The sequence below is a fragment of the Thermobia domestica genome, chromosome 6 (genome assembly GCF_964235325.1).
Source record: "Thermobia domestica chromosome 6, izTheDome1.hap1.1, whole genome shotgun sequence".
NCBI lineage: Eukaryota > Metazoa > Arthropoda > Insecta > Zygentoma > Lepismatidae > Thermobia > Thermobia domestica.
Genome location: NC_137459.1, coordinates 267,530,760 through 267,548,849, shown reverse-complemented (window position 1 = coordinate 267,548,849; position 18,090 = coordinate 267,530,760). Strand labels below are relative to the sequence as shown.

The window sequence follows — 18,090 nt, the reverse complement described above, 5'->3', positions numbered from 1 at the left end:
TTTCATTGTTTTTTTAAACAATCAATTAGAAAGATAGTATAAATCGTAGGCGATTGATGGAACTCATCCGGTCTTGACAAAAATTGGGATGGTGATATAATTTTACTCGATTAGTACACATGTCAAGAAGTATTGTGATGTGCGCGTTTTACGTACCGATGCCAAAATGCATTCCCCCAGGTGCGCCAAATTCCTAATCTAAATCTTCACCTTGTACATCTGAAGATTAGGGATTTGATGTATCTGCGTGAACGCATTTCGGCATCGGTGCGTACAATTACTCCAGTAATGCTGCAGTGTATGTTCAGGTATACTACGGAGAGATAGCAACTCTGCTTGGGTATGTAGGGTAGTCATATTGAACTGTTATGATTTCGTTAACTTGCTATCTCTTCTTTAAAATTATAAACACTTCATTTGAATTCACAGAAATTGTTAGGGACTTCTTGGGCTCCTTGCATATTATAATATATCAGGCCTATATATGTATTATTTTATTTAATCTTTATATTTACGTCCACTTTCAGTTAAATATGGATTATTCACTTCATTTTATTGATATTGAGGGGCGGCAATTTTTTAGTGGCCCGAGCGCAAAAATGTTAAATACGGCTGTAAGCTCATTAAAAGTAAAATTTGTTCTGCAGACTAAAAATTAAAGAACAAAGCTATGAATGCGAATGAAAATAATCGGGTAATAGAACTTATCCTCTGGGATTAAATTAAAATATTTAAATACTAAAATGAAAAAAAAAAAAGTCAAAGTAGCTAAAAGAAATAGTGCTAGTAGTCAACTATGTAGAATGGACGGTACTCCATATTCGATACTTACATTGCATGATGGGAAATGGTTGTACGTTGAGGCTGTCATAAGTGGACTAGAGTTCACCGAGAAAGGACGTTGTCCTTGGTTTGTGACTAACGGTAGACGTGGATCCTCCAATATATTATCCCACTCTCTTTTACTTGTCATGCCTCTACCTACCTATCTTCTCTTTCGAATCTGACTCAAAATGCCAGTATCTGAAGTTAATAGAATACAGATTTTGGCACTTTTTCATTTTTTATTTTTTATTTTTTTTTATTTTAGTTTTAAGATAGAAAATTTGATCCATATTCTGCATGCCAATATAGGATGTCTCCGCACATTTTTCAGTTATTGTCTACAAACCTTTAATAAAAAGCACATTGACTTAGTGATAGAATGCTCATCTTTGCTAGAAACCTCTAGTTCGATTCCAGATAATGTAAATTTGTGGTAGATACTGTAAAATCACGTTCACGGTGCTCCTTCGATTCTCCCTTTGCTTACACGCTCTCAATTTCCTTCCATAATCATTTATTTGTATTTACAATCTGTCTCCTTTATTCTACAGGGCATAAATGGATAACGTTATGTTCTAAAGTTTTAAGGTTTTATTTTTCTTAAATATTTGTTTCCTTACCGTTTCTTCTCCCTATATGATGAATTATTTAGCGAAAGCTTATAGTTTCTTCATTTTATTTGTGTATTGTAATAGTAATGATTATTCAACGTACGAGATGTGCTCATTTACAAACTTACTGAAGTCATTTTTATTTCTCACAACATATATTGGTGCAACATTTAATTTGATTTAATTTAATTTTGGGTTTAGCGTCCCTTTCAGCAGCGAGACAATATGAGACGTGGACCTACAGCTTAACGTGAGATCCGAACTACATGAGCTCCCACCGGGAATTCAACCCAGGTCAGTGCAACATTTGAATTAGAGTGTCATTACATGGCGTACTGGAAAAAAACTGTCTTTGAAGTTTGGGTGACAGAGCAGTCATTCACTGAATCTTGCCGATTGTGACAAAGTATTGTTTTGAAAAGATAAACATCTAACAGATTTTGGCCTATTTAGATATTTCACTTCTTTTATTTACAGAGCACAAGCCAGGTCAATACAAAGATATTAAATTCCATAATCAAGGATCTCAAATATTTCCAAACGGATCTCTTCTCCTTGAGAGTGTAAGACATGAAGATGAAGGGCGGTATCTGTGTGAGGCAAACAACGGAATTGAAGCAGGCATTAGTGCTGTAGTTACACTTACTGTTAAAGGTAAGCAATGAGAGAGTTTGCACTTTTTGGAGATAATCACATACACTTCTACAGAGTTGTCACATACATAAGTCTTGCCAATTATTTTAGAAACACAGAAATTTTGGATAATTTAATTTTAGAAAAGGTTAAAACTGAGAACAAAATTAAGCAAATAAACAATATATAAACAAAAGAATTGAAGTTTGTTAAATTGTTGTTCATACTGTAAAAGACAGTATGTGTAGCCTCAACCACATAAATCTTAACATACTTCCTTTCTTTGTTTGATTTTCTTTCTCGCAAAAGGAAAACGGAGTTTTCTGAAAATTTGTTTCAAGAAAAAAAAATGGAACGCAGTATATATTCCACTGAAAATTGCACTTTCCAATTCGAATTAATATTACTTACACAAACGTGGTATTTCTTAGTTTATTTTGTGGAACCAATAAAATTATAAATTACAAGAGTGGAACTATATGCGATTATATAGTATAGATATTCGCTAATATTAAGCAACAGTGTATATATTAAGGACGTAGTGGGGCGTATATTGGAGAAAACCCCGTATATCCACTTAATATTTTTATAGTCTAGCTTATACTCACCTTAACTTTATAAAAGAACGAGCGCATAAAGGTTGGTATAAGTCATGTTTTTCAAACGTGCTATCAAATATCCACCAAAATATCCAGCATTACATCACTGGTAGATATATATCAGCGATGTAATGCTAAATTTTTTAGAGACAGAGAGAGAGTGGAAGAGATGTAATATACATTTAAAATATCAAGTAATCGGAATTCATATATAAAAGGATACATCATAAATTAATTCGTTTCTGAACCTATCAGAATATATCATATTATTCCTGTTATAAGTAGGCATCGAGCGTAACGATGACGTGAAGCACATATCAGTCATCACATAGACTATATCACAGCAACTGTTTCTGCATTATAATTTTTGAGAAACAAGTCATGCCTACGTTTTAGTAGCGTTTCTCCATTTCTAGTGCTATTAAAACTGTAAACCTCTGCGGAAGCCAACAAATATGAAATTAAATTTGATGACAAAATGGATTACATACAATTAATCTACTGTATATACATTGTACACCAAGATTGTAGAGAATACTTCAAAAATTCTGCAGCACTAGCTTTCCCGGAGTCCTGTTTTAAAATGTAGTTATCCTTTCCCTCTTTTGTTATTTAACAAGTCAATATGACATGAACTTGGAGACAAATGAAAATACATTTTATTCATGTAAAAACAATATGAACTTTTATCAACACTGAATGGAAATATATATATATTAAACTACCAATAGCAGAAGAGACCGCATTCAGGATTATCATGATGAAATATCACTATTAGTCCTCATGTTTCTGACAACTAATATCACACATTTCAGCATGTCACCCACACAACTAGATTGTTTATTAAATTTGATTTGAAGTTCAAATTTGTATCCTTTATTATTCATTATAAGAATCACAAAAAATGAAGCACTAATGCAGAAAGTGTTCATATCTTGCAGTTTTTTTTTTTTTTTTTTTTTTTTTTTTTTTTACTCTTTTCAAACTTATTTGGTTAATTAAAGAAATCACTAAATCTTCTTCATATAAAATACTCTAACAAATATTACCTCCCACTTTAAGAAAACAAGATTCACATACCACAGGAGTAAGCCATCATTACTTACTTTATATGCGTTACTTCTTGAACAAAAATTGTATACCTCTTGGTTCTTTCCCAAACGCATCCAACACATCAGATATAAATTCTGTTCTATTTTTCTGTACAATTTCTCGATGAAGACTCATCATGCATAATCCCGTCAAATCTTTCTTCAAACATGCTTTAACTTAACCAAGGTTTAACACACCTTAATGTACTGAAATTTCTTTCAATGGTACAAGTTGTAACAGGGAGTGTTACAGAAATTTGTATTGCCTCTTTCATTGCTGGGTGAAATGTAGGTGAGTCCATCAAGTTAAAAAGAGTGAGGTTTTCCAAATTGGCAGTGTCCAGATTTCTATGTCTTCATAAATCAAACCAGCATTCTGCCTGACAAATGAAGTTTTCTATCTTGTACGTTCGTCTTACTTCTTACATATTCTGCAAGAATTAAGGCTTAGAAAGATTTCTCATCTCACATGGATGTAACACGAACAGAAGGAAACCCGAACTATTATCCTCAGAAAATCTATTATTTAGTGACTGTAAAAGAGAATCAATGTATGAAAAGAGAATCAAGAGAATCAGAACAAAATTTGCTCTGCGATAATATTCTTCTGTACAAGTAGGAGGATTAGCACGACGAACTTGTCGAAACGAAGTTGTTTTAGCTGTTAAGTGAACATCAAGTTCCTTACCTATACTCTTGCACTTTTCAAAAATCGCTTGAAAAGTTGTTTCTGCGTTTTTCTCTGTGATTTTTAAAGATGCCAATCAATTCACTGATATTAGACTTTGCTGTCATTAAGTTCAATTTAATTCTTTGCAACATTTGCGCCACTGACTTAAGATAGGAAGAATGATGACTGATAATTACTAAAGAAATTATGAAACTATCTGTAGAGCATGTACAGAAAAATCGATAAGCATTGCTTCTTATATGCTAAACAGTGGAGTTTACAGATAATTCTTCTAATGCACGTATTATTTGTATGAAGTGTTCAGAAAATATTCTTATACCCGTTCGAATACTCCCCCCCCCCTGCGGACGCCCATGATAACACCAGCTACTTTTGTAGATAATTCTTCATTTCTAAAAACAGAAATATAGCTCAGTTGCCATCATTGGTGTTTCCTGTTTGCTGTATTGAGAAGTTAACAACGAAACCAAGCTCTTTTCTAAAATTGTATATCATCTGTTTCTTTTCTCAGCAACAATACTTTTTATCTCGGGACCTGGTAAAGTGTGCAAGAAATGTGAAGGAAATATTCAAAGAAACGTATCCAAGATTAAATAGGTAACAGGCCAAAAGGGAGAAAGTCCATATTTCCTGCCTCATTTGCAATTGAACACAAATCATTCATATCGTTCGTCCCCGCCCCACATAAATAACAAGTCTGAGTACAAGGACATGTTTATTAAACTGCATTGCAAACTTTAGCGTCTATCACGCAGAAAACTTTTCTAGGCTTTTCAGAAACATCACTGTTATGTACATGTACCTTGATAGTGTCTCCTTTGCAGCTGAGTCGTATTGATGAGGGTTGTTCCACAACACTTTGCTTTTTTCTGTACGCAATCGGATGTGTAAGTTACAAAAGAAAAAGTTTTCGTCAGTTTGATGCTCTTCATTAAACTACAACACCACTTCACAAAAAGTTCCAATACACTGTTCAGGGGTAAATTTGCATATACCGAAACTTCTTCTGTACATCTTTTGAAGTGTGTTCTAACAGTGTTTGTAAGTGAACTTCAGAGTTTCTACTTTACTATATGATGAATACAGCCCATTCTTCAACATTTTGGCCTGGTCCAAATAATATTGTATTGGTCAGTTGAATGATATGTGTCCACCATTAAAGCAACATCTTGCTTTGGAGAGAGCTTAGGTGACTTTAGGGTTCGGAGAACTGACTGATGTAACTTCTTCATCTTAGTTCCTCTCTGGAAAGAAGCACTTGAAAGTTCACTCACAATTGAAGCAGAATCCCTCTTTCCTTCTTGTCTCAGTTTAAATTCAATGGCCAACGATAGTACCTCATGGCTTGTTCCTTCAGCCAGAGTCTTCATTTTACGCTTCTTTGGGTTCCCGCTACATTTTGTAAGGCCTTCTAACATGACCTTAGGATGTACTAGGCTGCCATATAGTGAAGTCAGGCAATTAAAGACTTCCTTCGAGCCAGGAGGAATTGTTTTGCAGTAACCATTCGCGATGTCATGATATTGTTTTCCACCTCGATTCAAATTTGTGACTAAAAACCCTAAATGATGCCTTAATAGGAGATTAAGCACATCAGATATTGGGCAAGGGTCAACTGATTGCTTAACATCCGTCAGTGAGGAACCAAACATCGTCGAACGTGAATTCTATACCCGTAACTCAAATAAGTTATGATAGGTTTTATGTATCAGCATTGGACTTCAAATTAAAAATCTTTTAACCTCACAAATTAGCACAATAACGCTTTTCAGTTTTCAAGAGTCCGATATTCCACCTGTGATTTGTATACATGTAACTCTGGAATAATGCAGAATAATGTACTAACAATCGCTGTTACTTCTTACATTTCAGTTTAGTTGTGTGTTCAATACTCAGTGTTTTACGTACCTCTTTTCAGTACAAACAGAATGTTTTGAAACGAAACACCAAAATTCAGAAGAAACGTAATACAACCACCACTACATGTATACTTCCAACTGTTGTTATATCTCTCATGCGATCCACACCGGACAAGCAAAGTCACGCTATTGATTTCTGAGTCCAGACTGCTGAACCACTGAGCGCGTGTTCTGACACTTGGGCTAAGTTAGACACGGAATTGGAAACAAATGCTATTTCGTTTAGCTATGGTTATCCTACTATACTGGCAGGTGACGGTATATTGATCGTTTGACAAATTAGATTTTGCCCTCCTAGAATATCAAAATATCACACTGTGCGATGGTTTAAAAAATTGATGATGGGAGAAACGAAGTAGTGGTCTCCAAATCTGTTGAATGGTATCGCCGTGGGATGGTAGCTTGTGGACTATTGGCAGAGGATTATCCAACACAATGGACTTTATATAATAAGTAGGTATATTTCTTCGTGTTAACATACTTTGTAACCATTTGAAGAAGCTGGTTCTTTGATAATTCAATATGACAAATTCAATGCAAAATATGGAAAATAAAAATTTTCGCAAACCACAGTCAGGGACAGCGAGGAAGGGATACAAAACGCACATAGAGCTCTTTTATATAGCCTAGCTGGAAGCCAAAAACAGAAAGCTACAAGCAATACATTATCTCTCTTGCAGTATTCTCTGAAGCTCTTACCCTTGGGTGCATGCAATATTGTCAAACTTATTTTAAGACGGAAAATATATATTTCTTCGAGTTTACAATATATTCATTTCTTGATGCTTGAGCTGTAATAGTTGGAATCAGGACGCACCGTCTTAGAATTGAATACAAGGAATTGGCAAAACTTTGGAATGGGGGGTGCGTCTTTGATTCGAGGACGTCTTAGATTCGAGTATATTACGCAAACAGTTCAAATTAGCAATATGGTAACAACACAAAACAATTGTATCGAACATGTTCCGTTATACCTGGTTTAGCTCGGCCTATGGCCTTGCACCTCTTAAACCCACAATTCTAACGAATGTTAAGTTTCTTTTCCTATTTCAACTACCTAAAAGATAAGATTTTGTATCCCAAGAAGACGCCCGTTTAAATAACATGGTGATATTTCATTTCCCTTTTAGACCCCTAAAAACTGAAAATATTCAGTTTCGACAATTTTTCTGGGGGTTAGTCCTGGAAGGCTACAATCATGCCAAATTTCATCATTCTAACCCTACCAGAAGTACTTAAACATTTGGGGGTGTAGATGTCTTATATAAGTAATATGGCAAATATTTTTTTAGTTCCGCATAAAACTACTCTAAAGTTGGAAGTTTTTATTTTTAGTGATTTTGTTACGTGGAATAGCGGTGCATAGAAAACGCACCGAACTTCAAATTTTTATTCTAATTCCAAGTACCCAAAACATGAGATCATAAGTCTTAAATAACGCCCATTTAAATAACATGAGATTTTTTCTTTTTTTTTTTTTCAATTTCCTATTAGACCCACTAAAAATAAGAATATTCACTTTTGGCAATTTTTCTGTGGGTTAGTCTGGAAAACCTACAATCATGCCAAATTTAATCATTGTAGCTCTACAGGAAGTGCCCGATAATTTTAGGGTATAGAAGGTGTGTCATATAAATAGCACTGGGAAGATTTTTCAATTGCCCATAAAACGCCATTAAAGTTCGACATATTTATTTTTGGTGATTTACTCAGGCAACACTAACGAAAATGTACAAGCATACCGTATTTCAAAGTTTTAAATTCTAAGTACCTAAAACATGAGATTATAGGTGCAAAAAAGGCCCATTTAAATAACATTTCCTCTTTAGACCCCTTAAAAACTAAAATATTCACTTCTGACAATTTTACTGTGAGTTAGTCCAGGAAGGCTACTCTCGACAAGATGGGTACCGCGTTTGCTCTCAGTGGAGAATAAACGCAGTCGTGTGATCGATTCAGAGACTGGTTTGGCGCTTTTTTGTCGCAATACCCACAAGTTTCTGCGGGACATAGATACACTACTACACTCCAGAAACAAAAGACCAGACCAGTCGAAACAGTGGGTTTTTTAAAGACAATCCAGCTCCGAAGAAGGTAAAGATGGTGAAATCGGCCAACAATGTGATGGCCATAGTTTTTTTTTCTTTTTGAGGGGGGCGTGGGGATGCACGCAGAATCATCTGCATTGACTACTTGAAAAAAGGACAAACGATAAATGGAGAGTATTATGCGTCGTTATTACACCGGTTCAGAGAAGAAATCAAGAAAGAACCGTCCTCATTTGGCAAAGAAACATATTCTCTTTTTTCAAGACAAGATTCGGTGGCGAAAATTGTGGAATTAAAATTTGAATTACGCATTACAATATTCACTTTATTCACCAGATTTAGTACTCAATGATTTTTTTTTTCAAACTTAAAAAAATGGCTCGGCGGAAAATGATTAACGTCGATGAGGAGCTCATCACCCAAGCAGATACCTATTCCAAGGACCTTCCAAAATCCTGCTTTTCAGAAAACTTTAAAAGTTGGAGAAACGTTGGGAAAATGTGTCGAGCTGAAAGATTACGTTGAAAAATTGTTAAAAATCTACCCAAAATGATTTTTCAAAAATCTTTTTGTAAAGATTTATCAAACGACCCTCGTATAACTGCAAATTCCACCTTTTTTCAGTTAGGTGCATTTTAAAAAGATTTATATGAGGTAGTAGAAAAAGATAGGCATGCGAAATACACGGCAAATATATTTCTGGGCATTCTATTTTAAGACAAATACAACATTTATGGCATTGTTTGATGAAATTGCTATAATATTACTTCAAACAAATGCTATTTCATGTTGTTTTTTTTTTAACAACAGAAACCAAATGTAGGAAAGATGCAAGATTTTTTTATTATTGTTATCAGTAGGTGAAACTGTTATAATATTTGATATGTGTTCTTTATTCATTTACAGTCCTTTATGTTTTACTGTAGAAAAAAATTTAAACGACCTTAGCTAAATATATTCACCTATGTTCGCCTGGAAAGTACCGCAAAACAACAAAAGTGACAACAGTTTTCAACATGGATAATCTTCACAATTTCACCGCTAGATATCAAGCAAATATTGTTTTCTTGTAGTTTCGAGCTTGAATAAATTTTCCACACAACTGAGAACCGTCCACCATCCGCGGAAGATATTCAAGAGACTCATACGTAACGCCAAAGCTAGACTCGGGATTCGTTCGTTTCCATTCATAAGGTATCCTGAGTTCTACTCGAGCTTAGGGATCAAAGTGTTAAAATTGTAACAAATGCATGAAAATGCTTAATTGTACTCTTGCCAACAATATAAATAAAAATGCAATAAGCACTACTACCATCTCATTTATTTTTGGACAAGTCTTTCCCGTTTCCCCCTTCAGTTTATTAACCTTCTGAAACACAAGTATAGTAAGGGATGTTTAGATAGGCTTGTCAAAAAGTTAAATAAAACAAACGATTAGCTTTAGAATTCAAGTGTCCAACATAGAGAGATAAGTTAATATTAGCCGTACAGAAATAAAGTTGTTTGAATACTTCTAAATTCCATGGTATATACATGACCAACTTATAGTGTAGTAAGTAAGTGATGAATTTCTTATGGGAAAGTGCAAGTTTCGCTAAAATGAAGCAAAGTTAACAGATTTTGCTTTATAAATAGATCCTATATTATTCTTCCAAATTTGGAGTAGTGATTATATATTTTAGCCCATATCTCATCATGAATGAATTTTATAGATAAGTAAACTTGTGTTAGTATATACTATATGACAGTGGACATTCAACAAAATGTATTAAAACAAAAGTTTAAGTGAATTGATCTATGTGTTATTGTTTTCCTTGCAGTAATAATTTAAATGTTTTCTTTTAAAGCTCCCGTCCAATTAAAAGTTCGCTCTAAAAAGGAGCTTGTTCGGAGAGGTAGTGTAGCGCATTTGCACTGTAAAGCATCGGGGGACTTACCGATAACACTGATATGGAAGAAAGAAGGCATTCAAATAGAACCACGTTCATATGCCAGGTAAAAGATTTAAGAAAATATTATATTTATTTAGTTATTTGTATGTCTACATCATAAATGGAGTACTATCTCAAATTGTAAGAAGTTTATTGATAACATTTTATATATATATATATGATGTCCCAGGAGGAAGGGGCAATATTTTGGGAAATGGTAGTGTGAGTGATTCGTGATTCTTAGCAAAAAAGTCCATATGAACATAGGTCCTAATCTCAACGGTTTGAGAGCTACAGGTTGTGAACCATTTTTTACATTATATTGATTATTGTTCACCCTGTAATTATTTTACAGAGGTAAGACATAGCGGATTTAAAAGGTGATGAAATGACCTTTCCAAGGATATGCAATATGTGGCAATGGTATCTTTGGAAGAGAAGGTATTGAGGGATATTTTGGAATCAGTGTTGTCATCCAATTTCTTTAAATAACCATAACTTTCTCAAATTTCCCTCAATAGCTTCCCTTCCGAAGAAAACACTGCCGTATGCTGCATACCGTTGGAAATGTCATTCCATTACCTTTTAAATCCGCTATGTCTTACCTCTGTAAAATAACTACAGGGTGAACAATAATCAATATAAAGTAAAAAATGGTTCACAACCTGTAGCTATCAAACCGTTGAGATTAGGACCTATGTTCATATGGACATTTTTTTTGCTTAGAATCACTTATACTATCATTTCCCAAAATATCCCCTTCCTCCTGGGACACCCTGTATATATATATATATATATCTTCAAAATTAGATATGTACAATATTTTATAAAACGGACAATGTTAAAACACAATACGATGATAACAAAAGCAAGGTAACATGAAATATTTTCTATTTAAAACCAAACAACTTGATAAAAATGATAGGGGGAATTTTGAAGATTATAAAAGATTAATAATAATTGATAATTAATAAAGATATACAGGTTTATAAGTAAGTAAGGAACCACAAAGAAGATTTATTTCAAGAGACTAAAAATTGCTTATGCTTTCCTTGATGTATTAAGAAGTATCACATTGCTCGTTGATGAATAATTTGGAAACGATTATATTAAAACCCAGCACTAGAAGTTCCTTTAACACTTCTCTTAAAACTTACCCTTAAATATGGTAGCACGTCCAGTTTTCGCAATTCTACTCACATTATTATTATTATTATTATTATTATTATTATTATTATTATTATTATTATTATTATTATTCAGGGTTCTATTACAGTTATGGTAAACACGATTCCATTCGTTCAATTTATGTTCTTTCACAGTTCCTTTTCGATTCAGACAATTTTATTTTCAGTTACCATTTATCTTCCTTTATAATTCGTTAATCTGTTCATTTGCTTTAATCTGTGTAGTTGCTGCAAGATGATTGGTTCTTTAATACTATTTAATAGCAACTTTTATTTTTGTTTCTCTGGAAACGTGTGACACTGGTCTACATATGAAAACTTTTTTTTTTCTGCTAACAGATATTTAAACCGATTTTTTTCATAAATCGATTTTAGTTATGTAGTTGTTTCTTGCGCATCATGTCAGATGTTTTCGCAATTTAATCATACTTATTAACAGAAATTTTGTACCTGTTCTATATATTTGCTTTACACACACACAAATGAAGTCGAACGCTACTATTTAATTGCATAACAAATAAAACAGAAAACAACTTTTAATTACATATTTCGCAGCAGCTGGAAATTTTCTATTCTTGTGAGTTCTTCACTAACAGAAAGCTCAGGTAATTCCGGTAAATTGTACAGTTCTCTTCATGAGCACACATCGTCAACAACTGATACCTGTGCTTATGCTAAACTCACAACATAATGCATACCTACTTAGGCAAAAACTTTCGTTTCTTTGATTTCCTAGGGTAGCTGGCCTCAGGAACATCACGTTGCAAGCACCAATAATAATTGGCCATCGTGTTTTCGTTCCATCTTCTCTGATATCGATTCTCTATGGCTTATATGTCCTGGTGGAAACGTTCGCCCTGTTATTCTCTTACGGCTCCAAGATTTGACGGAAAGACATCTAGATGGCTGTGTAGGAAGGGAAACTTGACACTCAAATTTACTCCTAACTTCTGTAAAGTCAACAGCAAAGTGTCAGCTAGTACCTCGTAGTCATGCGCCCTGAAGGTCCCAAGAAAATTTTTAACATCAGAAAATGAATACCATGCATCTTTCTGTATGGGATTCATGGATTGTAAGAATGGTTCATATTTCATTAGAAACCTTATTTTTTATCACCTTTTATTTTTTTTCATGTGAAAATGCAGATTTCAAGCATATGTATTTGGAGCAAGCCCCATTCTGATCTAGAGCTTTTACATATTGCTTCATTAATCCCAATTTAAAATACAGAGGAGGAAGTAAAACTTTCTTAGAATGAACAAAAAGCTCGTTTAGGTGTTTTGTTCGCCGACTGTGAAGATTTTCTTTGGTATGTTTTTTTTTCCGAAGATGGTAAGTTGTAAGTAGTGATCTATCATAATGTTAATACCGCTCTTTCTATTTAATGTTTATTCATTTTATTCAGTGGTTAAATTGTCTGAATGAAACATTTATCTTACAGCTTTAAAGAAACTTCAATTCCAGAAGGTTTGATATCTGAATTAATTATTCAAAATACGAAAAAAGAAGATAGTGGAACTTACACTTGTTTCGCAACAAATCCATACGGGCATGACCAGGCAGCCATACATTTGATTGTGCAAGGTAAAAATGAAAGATGTAATTAATGTAATATTATAACATATAATATTATATCCAGTCTACTAAGTATATAATGTATTATAGTTACGGCATTTATTATTATTGTAAATATTTTATGTACTACACTTCCATAAACATCAGATATGTAATTCATGAATTAATTTGCATTGCTGCTTAGTCACAAATACTCACAATTCACAACTGAAAGCAGTTTCAAAGTTCAAACAATAAGCAGGTAAAAAAATACGCTACTAACAATTGCATATTGAGTTATAAACATCATTAATTCTTTTAATTTTATATCACGCTGAAAGCTATTAACCTTTAAACTACGAAGGTAAATTCTTTAAACACATAATCACTCCTTAAATTCTGTACATTCATGAAATCACGACATGAAATTTTTACTATGAGAAAGATGGCATTATCAAGACAATAAACAATGTCAAACGTACGATTAAAAAAAAAAGATGGAAGTAAAAGAAAGCGTCTTTATTCAAATAAAAGTACATGTACAATTTTTACCCTTCTGTAGACGACGATAGAATTGACATGTTCAACAGGAGTATTGTTTCCACGTTGAACCTTGGAAGACACATTATCACTATATAGAAAAACAAACATCAAAGCAGCAACTAATTCCAAGTTACTCCAAGTTACTCGTACTCCTTGTACAAACACATGTTAGCATACAGGGTTGCCCAAAAGTAGGTATACACCCCTGCATTGATCAAGTATAACATTCTAGTTTATGAGTTTATTTGTTTCGGATCTTCCGAGCTTAAAATGTAAGTAAAAACACATTAAGAATAAATAATAAAGGAACAAAGTCTACCTGAAGAATAACAATAAGAAACTATATTAAATGCAATGAGCTGATCAGTACGGTACTGTATACCTACTTTTGGGCCACCCTGTAGTTTATTTTATATTGGTTTATTGTTTTCGTAAAAGAAGTATTTTTACTCCGTTCTTCTTTTTATAAACATAGAAATCCTAATTAGAAAATTATCTCTTGTTTGCTAAACTAGTATTTTTGCTCAACCTGTCAATTCACACTTATGCCTATAAGATAATTAAATGTATATTGTACATATATTTTAGTGTAGTTAAAACGATTCTCTAGTCTATTATCATAATGCCCAACTCGCATGTAACTCCCCCTCCTTTTCTTATGTTAAATTTAGTTGCATGCCATGCCATTCGCTGCATGATAAATATTTGACGCCTAACTACTAATTTTGCTCACGAACAATATCGCGTCTAAGATAAGTAATGTATAAACTCGATTATTTGATTTTTATACTAGTACTTTTCATCCCTTGAATATGTTATAGTTAATAAATTACAAAGATTTACTAATAATTACTTTCAAATATATTGTTATATGAGTAGGAATTCTTTCACAAATGAATACATGAATGTTAGGATATAATATTCATAGGTTATTTATAGTTTTAGAATCTATTTTCAAATTAACCTATTTATATTTTGTTGCTTTTCCTGCGTTTATTAGACGAGTAATTACGCTGTGTAATAAGTTCCTCTTTTATCTCCTTTAAGTTGTACTATGATTGTAGATTTCAGTATCAAATTTCAGTTTACACTTGTAATTTCAGATGCTCCTGCTTTTCCCACGGATTTGAGAGTTTCTGAACAGGGTAGTCGGAGTGTTCGAATTTCGTGGGCACAAGCACAAGATGGCAATAGCCCCATTACAAAATATATCGTACGATACAAAACTGACAGTGGTAAGTTCTTAATCAATTAAAAATTGTGTACTAGATGTCATTTATTGTTATTTAATCATATTACTTCCGTCAAATTAAGCTTATAAAACTATGCATAAAGTAAACTTCAAGGGCCATATTCAGAAACAATTTTACTTGTGATTAGTGTCATACTAAGGATTTGGATAACACGTGATTATAACTTCCATATTCAAAATGACGCGATATTATTCACGATTTTTTATCGAAAGATGCAAGCCACCTCTTTTTTCCAGAATGTTGTCTAAATACGTTATGAGAAAAAGGTAAGCCACAAAAATGTTTAATATTTACTCTTAATGTGTTTCTGCTAATGTGTTTGGACAGCCCTGCGGAAAGTTCGTGGCTTATCTCTATCGATATCGCCATCAGGTGTGGATAACATAATCAAAATGTCCCTCAATACTGAAATTATAATCACACATTAGTCAAATCCTCCTTAATATGACGCTAAGCACACGTAAAATTGTGTCTAAATATGGCCTCAAATGTCTATGAAAAATAAACGCTAGTACCATCATATACTTCTTTTTTAATAACTTTTTATTTCAGTAAATTTCTCAAATTTGTTTTTTCATATTAATTTCAATTTTCAGATTATTTATTGACTAGTATGTAATAAATACCTTATAAGAGACAATTGTTAAATTTATTTCTCAACTAAAGGACAGTAATTACAATTATACTATATTGTTACTTATTTCAGAAACAAACATTTTTAGTTAAATTTAATTAATTATTTTGTCCGTTTCTCCATCTATCAATCATGCTTATTCGTTTACAATGTTGTTGTCTCCAGCAATATCTTATTTCAAATTTGACTTTCATCTTTAGAAATACTAATTTTATTTAATCTTCACATCACCAAATTTTTAGCATCTTTATCATATCAAACGTTTATTAGTACAAACGAGATATATTATCTAATTTAAACTGTATCCTTCATAGTATTTTATTTTATCTTTGTACGATTTTAGATCACTATATGGCACTTCAAATTATTTTATGTCATCTAACAAGGAACGGATATGAACGTGTCATCCGGACATCGGGATCAAATCCTAGTCCATTCGATAAACATAACAAAGATATGTTGATGCACAAAAAATTAGGTGCCATGGACAACGGAGTAATTCCCTGGGGCCCATTAACCTTGTTAGTATAAAGAAAATCGTAAAAAAGCTATTGCATCAACACTGCTCATTGGAAAGTCATGGTTCATAGTTCATTCTCTTCAGCATGAAACATACTTTCCAGAGGTGCTATGTATTGGGACTATAACGTACTTGAACAGGGAAAATTGGGAGAATGTCGGGAAAGTTACCTCCAGAAATCCCTCCCATCAACTTTGGACCCTTCTGAAATGGCCGCGGTTGAAAGCACACAAACCAAATGTAATTCAAAAAGTACTATACGGGATTAAAAATGACTGTACCAAGTTTTGTATTAAGAGACGGAATAGATATGAGGGAAAGGCTTGTATAGCAATACACGATTTCCCCTTATACATATTCTCTGTATCAATACAAAACTTGGTACACTTATTATTTATTTCCTATAGTGTTTTTCTCTCTCTGTCTTCTACAATATGTTACACGTGCTGCGTTGAAAATAAGAACACTAAAATTTATGTGTAAATTTTGATTACTCTACAACTGTTCTCTTTGATTACGAATATTATTCGAAGTAAGAAATACTTTTGACAAATATTATATGAAAGGCATTATACTATGCAAACACAATTTATTGACTTGCGCTGAAAGGAAGTTATGTGTTAGTTTGATACTCCCTGCTTTCAACTGCAAGGATTTACTTACATTATATGAGTCAGATATGTGGTATAAGAAATCTATGATCAGTTATTCATAAAAGCAAACAAACGTATAGATTTTTTAGATTTCTCTCAAGATTTCGGAACACCAGACCGTGGCGTCACACATCTTTCTTTACGACTAGTGAATCAGCGAATTTTCTTCTTAAATTAAAATTTATATTTCAAGATCAAATATTTACTAATTGGCAACACCTAGCATTCTATTGACAAATTTTATTAATACCTCTCCAGTGCTTTCTAAAAGTACTGGAGAGGTTTGAGAAAAACCTTCGGGTCTCATCCTAAACGAAGGGAAAATCCCAACCTACATCTCCTCGCGGAAGAAAGCGGGCAACGTCTTTGGCGGCTAACGTAGTTGGGGACCGACCGACCCCCGGGATAAGGAGTCAGCTTCTACCAAGAGCCAATGGCCTTCTCGGAGGGCGAATGAGCGGGTGGAGGTCAGGGCACCTTCTTGTCCTTAGGAGGGAAAACTGTCCTAAAAGGCGGATGAACCACTAGATGGTCAACGGCATGGAGATGTGAAAAAGAAATGGGAATACTACCACATTATCTTTTTTTCCCAGAAGGGACGAAGGAGGAGAATAAATAAATATGATGGTTCTTCCGGAGGTAAAATAGTCCCCCGTTCGGATCTCCGGGTGGGGACTACTCCGGGAAAAATCTTCAGAGGAGAAAATAATAACTTTCATTTCAGCATGGGAACCTGGAACGTACGAACTCTACGACGTGAGGGAAAACTTGAAAATTTAAAAGTGGAAATGGACAACTGTAAAGTGGGCATAGTAGGCTTGAGTGAAGTGAGATGGCCAGGGAAAGATGAGATAATATCGGGAAATTACAGAATATACTATTCGGATGGCGATAAGGCTGAGAATGGTGTCGCGATAGCAATGAAGAACGAAGTAGCAAGAAATGTAACCAAAGTGGAATACTGCAGTGACCGTTTGATGTTTGTAAAACTGCATGTAAAACCAGTGGATATTGTGATAATACAAGTGTATATGCCAACAACCGGCCATGATGATAATGAAGTAGAAGTAATGTATGATCAGATTAGTGACATATTGCATCAGGAAGGAAGAGGTAAGGTCAACGCCATAGTAATGGGAGACTTCAACAGCGTAGTAGGAGAAGGAGCTGCAAATAAAGTAGTGGGACCATTTGGACTAGGTAGAAGAAACGAACGAGGTGAAATGCTTATAATTAACTCTAATCTGTTTACATCTTTAATACAGGAAAATTAGGTAAAAATAAATAAATAAAATTAAAATAAGAAAAATAAAATACTGAAAATATTGAATAAACAGCTGTCATTTTTAGGATTTCTACTGTACATGTCCTTTACTAGCACACAAGAAACAAATTTTA

The 18,090-nt window shown here is 33.6% G+C and overlaps 1 protein-coding gene across 1 annotated transcript in view; it reads left to right on the top strand.

Moving 5' to 3' along the window:
• LOC145687543 (cell adhesion molecule Dscam2-like) overlaps positions 1-18,090 on the top strand; it is a 1,184,503-nt gene that overhangs the window by 1,022,170 nt on the left and 144,243 nt on the right. The window contains exons 13-16 of the mRNA XM_081761007.1: positions 1,914-2,090; positions 10,265-10,412; positions 12,977-13,119; positions 14,736-14,867. Coding sequence (XP_081617133.1) covers positions 1,914-2,090; positions 10,265-10,412; positions 12,977-13,119; positions 14,736-14,867 — 600 coding nt within the window. The remainder of the gene's footprint in view (positions 1-1,913; positions 2,091-10,264; positions 10,413-12,976; positions 13,120-14,735; positions 14,868-18,090) is intronic.